Here is a 13,976-nt window from a genome sequence, read left to right as displayed (position 1 = left end):
CTATCTTGTGTAATCTTATTATGTAGGCATCTTATTGAACTTTACAAGTTCAAAGTGAAGATGAAGTGTGATAGTCCGCAAAGGGAGATTCAAAGTGAAGCCTATCAAGTCTACTTTCTAACAAATCAAACGGCACATGATTCGGAGCTTGCTAGAGAAAGATATCACGAATTAAAGTTGAATCCGATTCGGGTCCGAACTGTCGGGAGACCCGAATTTTTTTTAATCAACCCGACCCATATCAAACCGCCTACGCAAACCTTTTTGCGGGACAGGTGTGTGACCCGATGGCGTCAGTGGTCTGGCACACGAGGGCTCCGGTGCGGTGCCGGTTCTTTGTGTGGCTTGCCGCAAGGAACCGTTGCTGGACGGCGGACCGGCTTGCGAGACGAGGTCTCCCGCACCCGGCGAGGTGCCCTCGATGTGATCAGGAGGAGGAGATCATCTCACACATGCGTATGGGTTGTGTCCTCTCGAGGCAAGTTTGGAGTCGGCTCCTCACGCTTTGGGGCCATGGCGATTGGTGTCCGGATGCGAACTCCAACTTGCGTGGGTGGTGGACCTTGCTTCCCCTTCCGCGGCGTGCTCGGCGTGACTTCCTTTCGGCGATCCAAATGGTCTTTTGGACTATTTGGCGTCATCAGAACGATGTGGTCTTCAACGGCGCGACCCCTTCGATGCACGGGTCATTTCGACTATCATGGATGAGTTGATGAAGTGGATGCACGCCGGACTGCTTAGGGGTAGTATCTTTGTGTCGGCCCATGGGGCGAGTAGGTGGCTTACTAGTACGTAGTCTCTTTTGTGTTTTGGTGCCACTCGGTGGCGTTGTATGGCCTCTCGGGCGTTGTACTAGCCTTCTGGCTCTTCTTCTTTAATTGGTGATGCACCTGCACCCGCCGGGTTGCATTCTTGTAAAAAAAAAATTGAGGTATAGAAATGACATATCCAATTTCGGATAAGATGATACAATGTTTATTTTATATTTAGCCATACTAGCCCGTCTAGCTCAGTTGGTAGAGCGCAAGGCTCTTAACCTTGTGGTCGTGGGTTCGAGCCCCACGGTGGGCGAATTTTGATTTTGATGACATTTAGCTTTTACTTTTTCTAATCTCGCACGTTAAACGAAATTGAACGAACGCCCGTCTCTACCAAAACCCATCGACGAGCGTTTTTCACAGAACACAACCTTCCCAATCCATGGAAAGTGTTTTTGTTTCCAAATCATCTGTCTTAACGACTTTGTTTTGGCATCTGCAAACACCATATATAGTGTTGAAATAACATTACCATCTTAGAACATGGACGAACGCCGACTACTTTCGTGGACCGGGTGATCTTACATACATGCCCATTATTTGCTTTAGCAGATGGGCGAGGACGCCTCACGACTCCTTGTTGGCGCAAAGATTACATGAACGTATAAAAGACAAAATTACAACGAAACACAAAGTTACAAATATCATCTCCCTTCCCAGGGTAAATTCCCCAGTTGCACAGTCGCTTCCTTCCTTGTGGAGGAAGCACACTGCTATACTGCTACGTCGGACAGGAGTACTTCCTCCAGATTCCGTTCAGTAGCTAACGACGATGAGCAGGCCGATGGCGGTGACGATGATCGTCGACGGCACGCCAAAGCGGAGGTGGCTCCAGAAGGTGAGGTTGTACCCGTGGAACTGCGCCCGCCGCGCCTGCTCGCAGACGATCAGGTTCGCCGCCGATCCCAGCAGCGTGAGGTTGCCAGCCACCGTGCTGACCCAGGCCAGGATGAGCCAAGCTTTCTTCTCTGAAGCAGGAGAGATTGCACCAGCTGATGCTGCCACTCTTGTGCCCAGAAGTAGCACTGAAAAGGAAGTTCATTCAGAGATTACACACAAGTTTGATTAGAAACTGTCAAGTTGTCAAAGACATCTGAATAAATTTGTTATCCGAAGTAATGAACACAAGGTTCCTAAGCAACTTTCTGAAGTTTTTTGCAGTTACAACAGGGAAGATTACAGATGTGATTCTGATTCCAACTGGAAGGAGATGTCTTTCAAAGGTTTAGTTTAAGTAAGTTGTCAGTCAAAACAGATTTTTTAAAAGTCCACAATCCTGGATTCTCGTATCACTAACTATTCCCACAATCTAAACATACTGACTGTAAAAGATCGCTCTAAACTAATAAATTCACTGCACTATGTGATCAGATCTAGGTACACCACCATCACATAACTACCGTCTAACAAAAGATGTCTCAAGTTTGTCAAAATTTAGATGTATCTAGACATTACTTAATGTATAGATGCATTTAAATTTAGGAAGTTGAGACATCCTTTGTTGTACGGAGTAAGTAGGCAAGTTTTTGCTGTTCTTTTGAACCGTTCATTGGGACGAGATTTGAAGACATACCATTTGAGGCAACATTGAAAAAGCGTTACCTGTTGGAACATTGGAGGCAACATTTGAAAGAACAAGAATCACAACTGCAAGAAGGGCAATTCCTTTGGCGCTATCGATCCTCGCGTGCGGTTCCACCAGCTCCCAGAGCGCGTTTGGGATGCCAGTTCTGTTGAAGCCATCCACCGTTATGAACATCCCGCAGAAGAAGATGAGCAACGAGTAGGATACCTGCAAATTAAATCATGGCGAATCAGCATGTTTGCCGTCACAAAAAAAGGAAGGAGCAAAATGACCAATTTGCAGAAGAGAATTATTAATGGCGGCGTACACAGTACCTTCTCGAGGCAAGCTTGCGCGTCGGTGAAATCAAGCGCGAGGAGCACGAGAGCGGCGGTGATGGCAGTCCAGGACATGTTGAGCCCCATGAGGAGGGAGATTAGCATCCCGAGCGTGGTGAGGTAGACGGCCGCCTTCCACACGAGCACCTTCCAGCTCTTCTGCTGCCTGGCCGCCTCTTCCGGCTTCTCCTTGTCGCTGTCGGCGAGCTCCAGCTCTGGCGCGTCCTCGATGATGACGCTCCTCTGGTGGCTCGTCGTCCTGGTGATCTTTCGGGGCCCTTCGTCGCGCCGTCCGTCGCAGACCGTGGACACCTCCACCATCTCCTGCGACAAGCTGGACGCGCGCAGCGACCTGATGGCCACCTGGATGTCGCCCTCGGACGAGTTATAGCTCCTGCTGCGCATGGCCATGGCCATGGCGTCGCCATTGCCGGCCCTGCTCATGCTGTCGCTCCTCCGCATCGGCTCTCCGATGCAGTCTCCAACGTCGGCGTTGAAGGACGAGGCGTGCGACATTCTGGCCGGCGTGAAGCGGTGCGAGGCCGTGACCTCGTCATCAACGGTGACCACCTCTGCCCCGGCTGCTGCCGCGGCAGGGGCCTCCTGGTCTTTCTCCTTGTCGACGGAGAGGTACTTCCAGAAGTAGCAGAGCAGGATGCAGGTGTTGGTGATGACGCCGAGGATCATGGCCGGGAAGATGCCGAAGAGGAAGGCGCCGAAGGAGATGCCGCTCTCGACGGCGATGACGAGGTTCTGCGGGTTCCCGATTGGGGTGGCGGAGGAGCCGATGTTGGAGCTGGAGGCCAGCGCCAGGAGGAAGGGCTGCGGCGGCAGGTTGTTCTGCCGGGCCACCTTGAGGATGAACTCCGTGAGCACGACGCAGGTGGTGTCGTTGGTGAAGAGCGCGCTGGCCACGGCGGACACGAGGCAGACTCGGAACAGGAGGTCCTTGCTGCCACGGCTCTTCCAGGAGAGCATGCTGCCCAGGTACTGGAACATGTCGGCGCGCTCCAGGAAGATGCTCACCACCATGGTGCCGAAGAGGAGGCCCAGGATGGGGAGGTCGATGGCCGCGTAGGCTTCCTCCGGGGTCATCACGCGGAAGAGGACCATCAGCATGGCGCCTAGCAGCGACCCGGCTGTACGCCCCACCGGCAGGAAGGGTACCGATGGGAAGACGGCCAGGACCCAGAAGATGGAGAAGGCCACGCATCCCAGCACCACCTTGGGCGTGCTCGCCAGCACCATCCTCTCGATCCGCAACTGAAGAACGAGGAGCTAGCTAATCGATCGATCAAGATCCTGCAAAATCGGAGCAAAGAAACTGATCAATTAATCGGCGTGTAAATGTCGACGCAAAACAAACAGAAGTGCCTCTAGCACCTAGCACTAGCAGGCAGCGTTTGCAGGATCGGCACGGTGGTCGGCAGTCAACATGGCCAAAAATAGGCAGCGCCTACTCTACACGTGCCATCCCACCGGACGGCGGTCGCCGAATGGGCGCAACCGCTCGGCCGATTACGACGAGAAGATGGCAGAGTTTCGCATGGAATTGCTCACCTCGGCGACGGCGCAGGGGTTTACACCGAGGCGAGACCGGGACTATGCTCGTCGGACTCCAGCAGCGGCTGCAAGAGAGTGACGATCGAGAGGCAGAGGGATCGCTAACGTGTGATTATCTCCTCGAGTTTGGGACACAGGACTCGGGAGGATTGGGGTATTTATTACGTGCGCGGTGCGACCCGGCCTGCACGTGTTCAGAGTTTAGACTCTGGGATCGTTTAGACTACACGTACATCTGGGTCGGTCTAGCACACACGGTTCGCTGGTTGGCAAGACGGGTGTTGGCTCTTGGGTGGTACGTGCTTTGAACAGTACTGCCGGCGATTGGTCCTCTACTGAGTATATCGAGATGAGCATCAGTTATATGAGAAAACCTTGCAGTGACCGTGCAGTTAGTAGTCGGCTACTCGCATATCTTGATTTGGAAATCATGTGCACCAAACGAGCATAAGTTTTCAACCTAAAAGAAGAGTTCTGAACTCTGAAGTAGCATGGTTTATTTTTGCCGGCACTCACGTATTTTTTTACTTAGATTAATTAACATAGCATAGTAGGAGCCTACAGTTTTCAGTGTAAAAAAAACCCAGATGATCAGAGGGTGGCTACACAGGCACACACCCAGTTTTCACGCTTTGCCACTTCACTAGCAGAGCGGAGATAATGGGCCTGTGTGTGGCACCGTATCATGTTTTTTGTTGGTCTTTTGACCGGCCTCCTGTAAATAATCTTGCCTGGTCTCCTTTCTATCCTATCAAATGGCAGAGCAACTGCCTTTTCCTCAAAATAAAAATAAAAATGCAGGTTGTGCCTTAATAGTCGGATAGGAACTGATTTTAGTTATGCCTATTATCCTATTATCCTATTATCAATACTTACATGCTAGGTTTCTTAAAACGAGTGCAAAGTTTGTAAAAGGTATACTTTGTATGATGAGAGTTCACGAGTATTAAGATCCTTGAAGTTGAAGGAGAGGCAGCATCAGACTCAAGTTCATTTTCTTCTAATGTTTTGACCTTCGATTATAACCATCAAGCTAGCATCGGGAAATTAAGTTTTTTCAGCTTCATAGTAAAGCACCATCCTTAAACTACCCATTAAAATACATGTCGGGTTTGCACCATTAAACATAAATAGTGGCTGTACTAATTAATTTTGATGTACTCTTTCGCAGAGTGAACATTACAAAATTGTCCTAAAATTTTATGGATGGGATGATTACTGACAATCTATCTTTCATTAGTTTCCTGCAATTTCAGAAAATAAAATCTAAATTAAAGAGGCTGAGTTTTTTGGTTCAAAGATGTTTCCAGTTCAAAAAAACTCATAAGTACACAATTCAGTAGAAATATATTGAGGGCTATGACCACTACCATAATGATCCGTGCAATCCTATATAGCAAAATCAAAAGTATCGCAGCTGGACAGATTTTTGACCAATAATTACGTTGATCAATTATTTGTTCAACAAAATCGATCAACACTTGCAGAAATGGCAGGGGTGCCCTTTGTACGGTCAAGTGCTCCATGCAATAGCAAAGGATAAGGGCATGTAAAGAAAGACGGCACTAGCTTGATCATGCTTCCTTCCTAGATGAAAAGCATGATCTAGATCTAGTGTTATACAGTTTCTTTCAAATTGCTGATGATGTCGCATAAGGATCGAACTCCAAGTAGTTCAAAGAAAAGAGAAATTTAGTTGTGGTTGTAGGTTTTTGTGGGTTGAAATGTGAATGTAACTCCACTTCACCCAGAATATATACGTGCTTAGAGGACAGAGCACTATTGTAAGTACAGGGGCACATGAGCCTCACGAGTTACGTAATCGTAGACTCGCTATGTTGAACTTTTTCCGCTGGCTTATTTTATATTCACAATCTCTGATCAATGCTGACTTACTTTTGAATACTTTAAAATAAAAATTGACCGTGTGCATCGATTGATGTAGAGGTTGGGGGTTTCTTCCTATTCAAAAAATAAGTGATGTAATCGTAGCAACAAAAAAGAAGAAGTCAATTTATTTTTCTTCTGAAACAGAGGGACCGCGGGCGTGAGACGACGTCCGTGACCGGACGGGCAAACCGGCGTCGTGGCCAGGTCGCCAGCACGTTTTCCATCCCCCGTCGCTCTGCTGCTACTCGCCTACTCGTCGTCCTCGGGGTCAAAGGGAAGACACAGAGACTCACTCGTTCGAGTAGAAATGGTTCCCCAATTAAGTCCAGTTCGAAGTGACCGCCTGACAGGTGGCCCGCGGGGAACTTGTTACTGGAGCGAGACAAGAGTTTCGGGGCCCGAGAGAGAAAGCTGAGAGAGAATTCAAAAGAGGCGCCTGGGCCTGGCTATCAAATCTAGCCACCGAGGCGTGATTTCGACGCGGCTGACTGGCACGGCGCGCGCGCGGGAGCTTCGCGCACGGCGACACGGGACAATAGCCGATCCATCGAGCTGCTGACCGCGCGCCGGCCGTCGCTGTTGAGATTGAGAGGCCAAAGAAGCGCCCGAGGAGACGAAGGCTTAATTTGTACGTACGGGCCCGGCGAGCGATGAAGTGGTTGTTGCAGGGAAAAGGGAGCGAGTGCGACGGCTCCTGGCACGTCGCCTTTTTTTCGTTTCGGCTGCGAGCTCGCCATCGGATGGGATCCGGACGGCCGGCGTACGTGTACGTCCAGTGTGGTGTGGTTACGTACGTACTTGCAGTTGGGCCAAATCGCCTTTTGGGACCAAATCTGTTCTGGGTAGATATACGACGGGGTGGGGCTGTGGTGCTGCAAAGCCATCACTTGCACCAGTTAAGGAATGCTTATATTCACCCCGTCCTGAAATAAGTGACTTGGATTTGTATAAATTTTTACACAAATTCATGTTACTTATTTGGAAACTGAAGAGTATATGTTACATCTAGTTATTGTTTAGGTACCCGAGGGACGTTTATTGTTAAGATCAACACGATTGCTGTTTAGGAAAATACTACAACGGCATGAATATAGGCACACGCAAGGTTTTAAAATTTCGACAAGGTTGCCCTCGAAATTTCAGACTTCCGGTTAAAAAAAATCAGCTTGCCTATAGTTTGAGCCCGATGTCAAATAGTTTATGTAAACTTGATCCATTGTAAAATCTAGTATGCCGTTTTTTTCGTTGAGAGACAAGTAATTAAGTTTGTGCAATTTGTGCTAGAAAATTTATGTTTTCCTACAATTTTGATTTTGTTTACAAATATTGTTCATGTTTGGTGAAATTTCAGGCACTGAAATCCAAAATTACTGAAATTTTGTTGGGTACTGTAATTTTGTGAAAAATGAAATCTTAAACCTTGAGAACACGTAAGTCATGTAGTAGTAACAATTATTACTCACGAAGTCTTCTTACGGGGGGTAATATTAAGCACTTTTGAATTTAGCATTGACCATTGGTTACATATATCAATAATATATGTGTTATATGTGGCATGAAAACTATACAATATGCCTTTCTTTTTCAAATACAAGTTACGTGCTATAGTTTTGTGGCACACAAACTACACATTATTGGTCTAACTAATGGCCAGAGTTTGAGTATCAGAAACATCTTACATAATCACTAAAAATGGACGGAGGGAGTTGCCTACTCCTAGCGCTAACCTACCACACCCTTTGGTAGGGGCTGACACTCCCTGTGCCATCTTCAGTTGGGATACAAAGTCAATATTTTTCTACGCTTAATTGTACATTGTAGTGAATATAGCACTTTTTTCATGATTAATTCAAACCAATCCTCATTAATTAATTATGCGCTTGATATAATCATGCATGAAGGTTTCACGATACACGCCGCCTCCTCTCTCCTCCCTTCCTCCTCCTCACCCTGATCTGGAAAAAAGACACCCCGGCCGCCACCTTCCTCCTTCCTCACTGTCGGGCAAAGATCGTGCAGCTTTGGCGGCACATGCTGGAAATTAGCTTGATTGGTTGCACCTCTACGTGCCTTCGGATTTAGATGTTTGGCGGTGGTGTGCGGTCAGGACATACGATCCCGAAAATGGCCACAACTCTCATCAGGCTAGTAGGTATAGCATGGTGTCTTTGGATTGTTCGGTCGATGTATTCATTTTGCCTTGTTAAATAAATAAATAATGTGTGCATCATTTTGATGCAGAGTCCGGAGATTTCAATCTCCTTTTTGAAAGAAAAAAAATAAGCGCAGAGAGGTGTGTGTGGGGGGGAGGGGGGCATGCAGATGGGTTAGGATGATAACTTCACCAGGGTTGAAGGCCATAATTTTTACATCCTATATTGTACATATGCCTAAACTAAAATTTTATGTGTGCCTATTTGACCTAGAGCCTTAAAAAAAAGCTCGGCCCCAGTGAGAGTGTGGGGGAGATCGAGAGAGAGGGAGAGGAGCTTACGTTGCCAACGACACCAGACCAGAGCGATCGAAGCACGCGTACGTGCCTGCCTACTCCTGCCGATACTCTCGCCGCAGCGCGAAGATCAAGCTAGCCAAAGATCTCCAGCTCCATGCGCTTAGCTCGAAGCTAGAAGAGAAAAAAGGATTGAGCTTAATTATGATGGGGTTACCAACGTGGAGTTCTTGTTGGCTGCTGACGGATATGGAATGGGAGTGAGAGGTATATATAGTCAGCCATCTAGCTAACTGTCCGGCCGACGGTAAGGCGAGCCACGTCTGCGTTAGGTTGTCTTAAATCTTTCGAATGCGTCCGTGGACGTTTGCAACGGAAAAAGTGCACTGACTAACAATTAAGCTCAGCGCCCTTAATTATCGATGCGTGCTTGATATAAATTTAATAACTCAAGCTGTTAAGAGTCAACACGTTAATTAGAACTGCTGGGTGCATAATTGGTGTACTGCGCAGGGTGTTACAATTAAGACGGACGTTGGAAACAAAGCAAGCCAGAAGCTCGGCACGGTACGGGCAGCATCGAGGAGGCGAGTACGAGGGTGATTCAAGATGCAAGCGGGCCTGTCTGCGACTGTCCGCTTTGGTCCGCGTCCGCCGCAATAACAACATGCAGATTTAGTGCATCTCCGCTGGTGGCTAGATTTTGTTTTTAAACTTCAGCCGGTTCCTAGCCGACGTCCCCAAACGGCTCCCTTATCAAATTTTACAAATATTACAAATTAAAACAAGCACATTATTTAATAAGTTTTGAATCACAATTTAAACAAATTCAATCGAACAAATAAAAAGAACTAGACATTTCCTCAGAACCTTCACAAATGCTCGACCAGATCATCTTGAAGTTGCTAACGAGTACCGGCATCTCGATTTCCTGGCACCTGGTGAAGAAAGCAGCAAAGGCGGCCGGCACATGGTGATCAACATCGGCTAGAGTATGCCCATCCGTTCATACGGTTCAGTGTCATACACCGGACATTGCCGCTCGCTCTCAATGATCATGTTGTGCATGATCACACATGCAGTCATGACCTCCCACATCTGATCTTTGGTCCAGTTAAGAGCAGTGTACCGAACGATGGCAAATCGAGCCTGCAACACACCAAATGCCCGCTTGACATCCTTCTTACATGCTTCATGTTGCGTCGCAAACCAAAATCTTGCTCCTCCTGTAGGTGCGTTTGGCATTGTCTTCACAAAGGTCGACCATATTGGATATATGCCATCTGCAGATTGTATCCCTTGTTGTACATATGGCCACTGATCTCATAGTTCACCAGAGGAGCAGTGCCTTCAACAAGTTTGACAAACACATTCGAGCATTGCAGCACATTGATATCATTGTGCGATTCTGCCATACTGAAAAAGGCATGCCAAATTCACAGATCCTGATCGGCCACTGCCTCAAGCACCACACTACATGATCCTTTGTTGCCTTTATACATGTACTGGTGTGCAAATGCACAGTTCTTACATGACCAATGCATACAGTCGATGCTGCCAAGTATATCGGGAATCCTCTTTCTGCATTCTGTGCCAGAATCCGAGCTATGGCTTCTGTAGCTGGTTTTCTCAAGTAGATATCTCCAAAGACCGCCACAATTGCCCTACAAAACCTGTACATGCAATCGATGGCCGTGGACTCGGCCATGCATAGGTAGTCGTCAGCAAGAATTCCATACGCAAGCAACCAGAGGGACACCGTGAATTTCTGAATTGTTGAGAAACCAAGTGTGCCGACAGCGTCTCTCTTCAGTTTGAAGTCATCGACGTACTCCCTAAGGTACTCGGCGATCTTCAAAAAGAGCTTCCGAGACATCCTGAAACGGTGCTAAAAGACCACATCGTTGTGCAATGGATCATCGGCGAAGTAGTCGGCGTATAGCATGCAGTAGCCCTCCATCCCTTGCCTCGCCTTGCTCTTGCGGAGGCCCTGCCTCGATCCTCCCCTGCCCGTCCATTTGTGCAACCTGGGTGATCAGGCCAAGAAGGGACGAGAGGAGATGACTTGATGCTCCTCTTTGCCGCCGGAGGCAGTATCATCGGCAGCGCCGACTTCCTCGTCAAAAAGCGCAGCGAGCATCTCCTCGTCATCCGAATCCATGGTCTTAATTGGCAAATCGTCGAACACCTCCCGAGCAATGTGGCCGCGGGGTGGGCAACGATTCGGGGGTGGAAGTAGCCTGCGGCCGACGGCGGAACTAGAACTGCGGTGGCGCAAACAATCTATGTGGCGACCGGACCTTTTCTATCGGCTGCGGACCGCCCCTAGTGAGAGGGGTGGTTCCGGCAGCGATTCGGGGGTGGAAGTGGCATGCGTCCGACGAAGAGGGCGAAATGGGGTTTGTTTTTGGGTTGTGCCGCTCACACGTTTTTGCGCCTGAGCCAGCGCCGGATGTGAAGTTGGGCCACGCCGCATGAAAAAACAAAATGGGGAGGGGGGGGGGGGGTTTTCGGCACTGTCGCCCCCATTTGGCCTTTGAGGGGGGACGACTGGAGATGCTCTTACGGCTACTCTAGCACGACCATCCATTTAGGTCTAGGTCAAACCTTTTTGATCCTCATACCGGTCATATTAAATGAGGATCTCGTCGTCCCCATTTCCCCACCCCACTACATCACTCACGCTCCCAGTCTCCAAAATCCTAGGGTTCGCCGCCTCCTTCGCCGACGAGCACCACACAACAAGGAATCCGCCATCGTTGGCTCCTTCCGCGTTCTCCACGAACGTGTGTGGCCACCGCGGTCGATGGCTTCCCCATCCTGACTGAGTATTTGCACCCGCGAGCCGGGGAGTCGGTAGGCATCGAACTCGTGAAGCCCCGAGGTGCTGCATCGCTAGCTGGCTGGCGCATTGTTGCTCCGAGCCCGAGATCAAGGAGGGAGGAGGCCTCGTGCCACCGGTCACTCCTGGAGTTGTGCCGGAGAGTTCTCGCACCATCGGCCTCAGCCCATAATATCGAGCGTGCGGTTCCAATGAGCAAGAGGAGAAGCACCTGGTGTGCTATGCCTGCAAGGCGTTGTTGAAGACCGGCACCGAGGAGCCCGTCCGCCAGGTGGCATTCGAAGCGGAGGAGCTCGCGCGGGATTCGAATCTGAGAAGGAGCACCGGAGGAAGATGGGGGAATGGCGCGCGGAGGCACAACTCCAAATGCTCGTCCGCTCTCCGATGAGGAGGCCGATCGAGCTTCTTAATCATCGGAACAACCTCTTCAAAAAAGACATGTCCTCACGCCATTCAGCACGAAGTATTGGCATTGCCATATGGTTCCCAAATCCAGTGGCGAGGATTCGAAATCCTAGTAGATGGCGTGGTAGTAGTTTTATTCTATGTAGTAGTTTGAATTCAAATGTATTAGTTTGAATTATTAATGAAAATCATGAAGTTTTTAAATTTTATGTAGTGGTTTCATCCCGATTCCGCCTCCTCCGCCCCGCCGCCTTCTGCCGCTGCCGGCCATGCCCGAGCCGCGGGATCTGACCGGAAATGGTCCAGCCACCCTTCGCCGGCGCCCCGGCGAATAAATCGCGGGGTCCTCGTCCGTGACCGGCCGCCCTCTTCCACTTCCCCACGCCAGCGCCGGCGGCGCCGCCACCTGGTTCTGACCCGCCGTTGCCCAATTCGACGCCCACTCCCACGGTTTTGCAAGGGCCGTCGCCCTTGGCCCGATTCCATTGCGCCCACGGCGCCAGGCCACCGACCATGCCGCCGCCACGAGGCCATCCCGCACCCCGAGCACCAACGCTTGCTCAACCTCCCTCCTCCATGCCTGGAGCTTTGACGGCCACCATCGATTCATTCGGATCGAACGGATTGCTCTGGGTCGATTCTTCAGTCCGTGTGCAGGGAGGAAGAAGATGAGAAGGTGTGAGGCTCACACATGGGGTCCACATATGTATGAGGGAAAATAGGGAACGGGATTTAGGGAAGCCTGCAGGAGAGCCAAACAAATTTCCTAACTTCTCTCTTCTATCCCTAAAGTTGGTTTTAGGGAACCAAATTTACAAAACCTGCTGGAGATACTCTTATCTTAGACATTTAGTTGACATGCACATAATTAATGATGATACTGTCTCTTACGTTAGTGACCGTCCTTTCACACAAACCAACACAAAATCATTAATCTTTTTTCACGAAGCTATTAAATTACTGTTACTTTATATACAATACTAAGAAATAATGGATTGGGACGATGGTTTCTTAACACTTATTGCAAGGTAAGAGGCATGGACTAAGGGACAATGTGTTGAAAGAGCCCTAAGCCTGTAACCTCAAAATTGACTACAGGTACTACGTAAACCTCGTGGCCGGCTGAGAATTTCCGCGTGGTGGACTGTGGAGTCTTTTCTTTCATTTTTGAACCTTGATGATATATGCACAATACAACCAGGTTAAGACAACCGCATTAATTCGAGAAAGAGACATATTGTAATCGCAAAAGCTAGAACTACGTGTGGCCAATTAATGGACTTAATAAGATAAATAGTCGACCTCAAATATGTTCTTAAATTGCAAGGTTGTTTACAAGGTGTGACAGATATAGAGTTGGGGACATGCATGACTGAGATTTAACATGAGACCTAATCTCTCACCTGTAGTTTTCCAAAGAGCAATTACCTTATTAATTGCCGCATGAATAGTTTAACAATTTGTATCCAAAATATTCTCCTAAGATATCTTTGCTCCCTAATCGTAGAGGAAATAATTAAATGGGCATGTGCTATTGCTATCCTGACCCAAACCATCATGTTTTCTTGGAGTTGTCTTCTTACACATGTGCTCCTTGTCGCAGATGCGCTATGTTCTTTTCCTGCGTTTTAAACAACATCTACTATACCTTCAAAACCGTCCGGTCACAGAAGACGAAATAAAAGGCACCTTGTTTGTTCTACGAAGATCCGTTGTCAAGTCGACAGATCTAGCTGCCTCAGAAGCATTACATGAAAGCAGAAACGACTCATCGTCACCGTTGTTTTATACGTACGTGTGCGCCTATTGACTAGTCCCTTTTGCATATCCATGTGGCAAATATGCATCTCTCATATCATATCTGAATTCACGCGTGCTTCTAATAATTATGATTTTGAATGATCGACGATGACGCGTGTACTAGGTTAACTGTTCCTTGCATTTCAGGGGGGCCTAACTCTGGTACTCCAGGAGTATTTCATTTAAAACACAGCCAATATGCGTGCGTATATATGTGTCCTGACCAATGGTCTCATCATAAGCAATTAATTCAGGTAACCTGCCTCTGACGAGTAATGATCACCCCGGCCATATATAGGCTAGTTAA

The 13,976-nt window shown here is 48.5% G+C and overlaps 1 protein-coding gene and 1 non-coding gene across 4 annotated transcripts; one reads left to right on the top strand and one right to left on the bottom strand.

The window, feature by feature from the left end:
* The first annotated feature begins 998 nt into the window (after positions 1 to 998).
* Positions 999 to 1,071, top strand: TRNAK-CUU. The gene has a single exon. It is a non-coding gene; the product is annotated as a tRNA-Lys (tRNA).
* Positions 1,072 to 1,210: 139 nt separating this feature from the next.
* On the bottom strand, positions 1,211 to 8,886 carry LOC100845709 (silicon efflux transporter LSI2). 3 transcript variants are annotated; one of them, XM_010236482.2, is made up of 4 exons: positions 8,668 to 8,886; positions 2,718 to 4,022; positions 2,421 to 2,610; positions 1,211 to 1,843 (listed from the first exon to the last, which is right to left on the bottom strand). In XM_010236482.2, the coding sequence occupies exons 2-4, from the start codon at positions 3,966 to 3,968 to the stop codon at positions 1,575 to 1,577; spliced, it is 1,710 nt and encodes a 569-aa protein (XP_010234784.1). In that variant the 5' UTR covers positions 3,969 to 4,022; positions 8,668 to 8,886; the 3' UTR covers positions 1,211 to 1,574. The 3 variants fall into 3 exon arrangements, with proteins under 3 accessions (XP_010234784.1, XP_003573991.1, XP_010234785.1); XM_003573943.4 differs by lacking the exon at positions 8,668 to 8,886 and adding an exon at positions 4,281 to 4,437; XM_010236483.2 differs by lacking the exon at positions 8,668 to 8,886 and adding an exon at positions 4,104 to 4,235.
* Between the last annotated feature and the right edge of the window lie 5,090 nt (positions 8,887 to 13,976).

The sequence above is a fragment of the Brachypodium distachyon genome, chromosome 3 (assembly GCF_000005505.3).
Source record: "Brachypodium distachyon strain Bd21 chromosome 3, Brachypodium_distachyon_v3.0, whole genome shotgun sequence".
Classification (NCBI taxonomy): domain Eukaryota; kingdom Viridiplantae; phylum Streptophyta; class Magnoliopsida; order Poales; family Poaceae; genus Brachypodium; species Brachypodium distachyon.
Note: the sequence above shows the minus strand (reverse complement) of the source record. Positions and strands in the feature narration are given on the sequence as shown.

Coding starts and splice junctions, on each gene's coding strand:
- LOC100845709 (XM_010236482.2), bottom strand. CDS start 3,968: ATGGTGCTGGCGAGCACGCCCAAGGTGGTGCTGGGATGCGTGGCCTTC. Junction 2,611..2,717: donor CGCAAGCTTGCCTCGAGAAG/GTACTGTGTACG, acceptor TTTAATTTGCAG/GTATCCTACTCGTTGCTCAT. Junction 1,844..2,420: donor TGCCTCCAATGTTCCAACAG/GTAACGCTTTTT, acceptor CTTCCTTTTCAG/TGCTACTTCTGGGCACAAGA.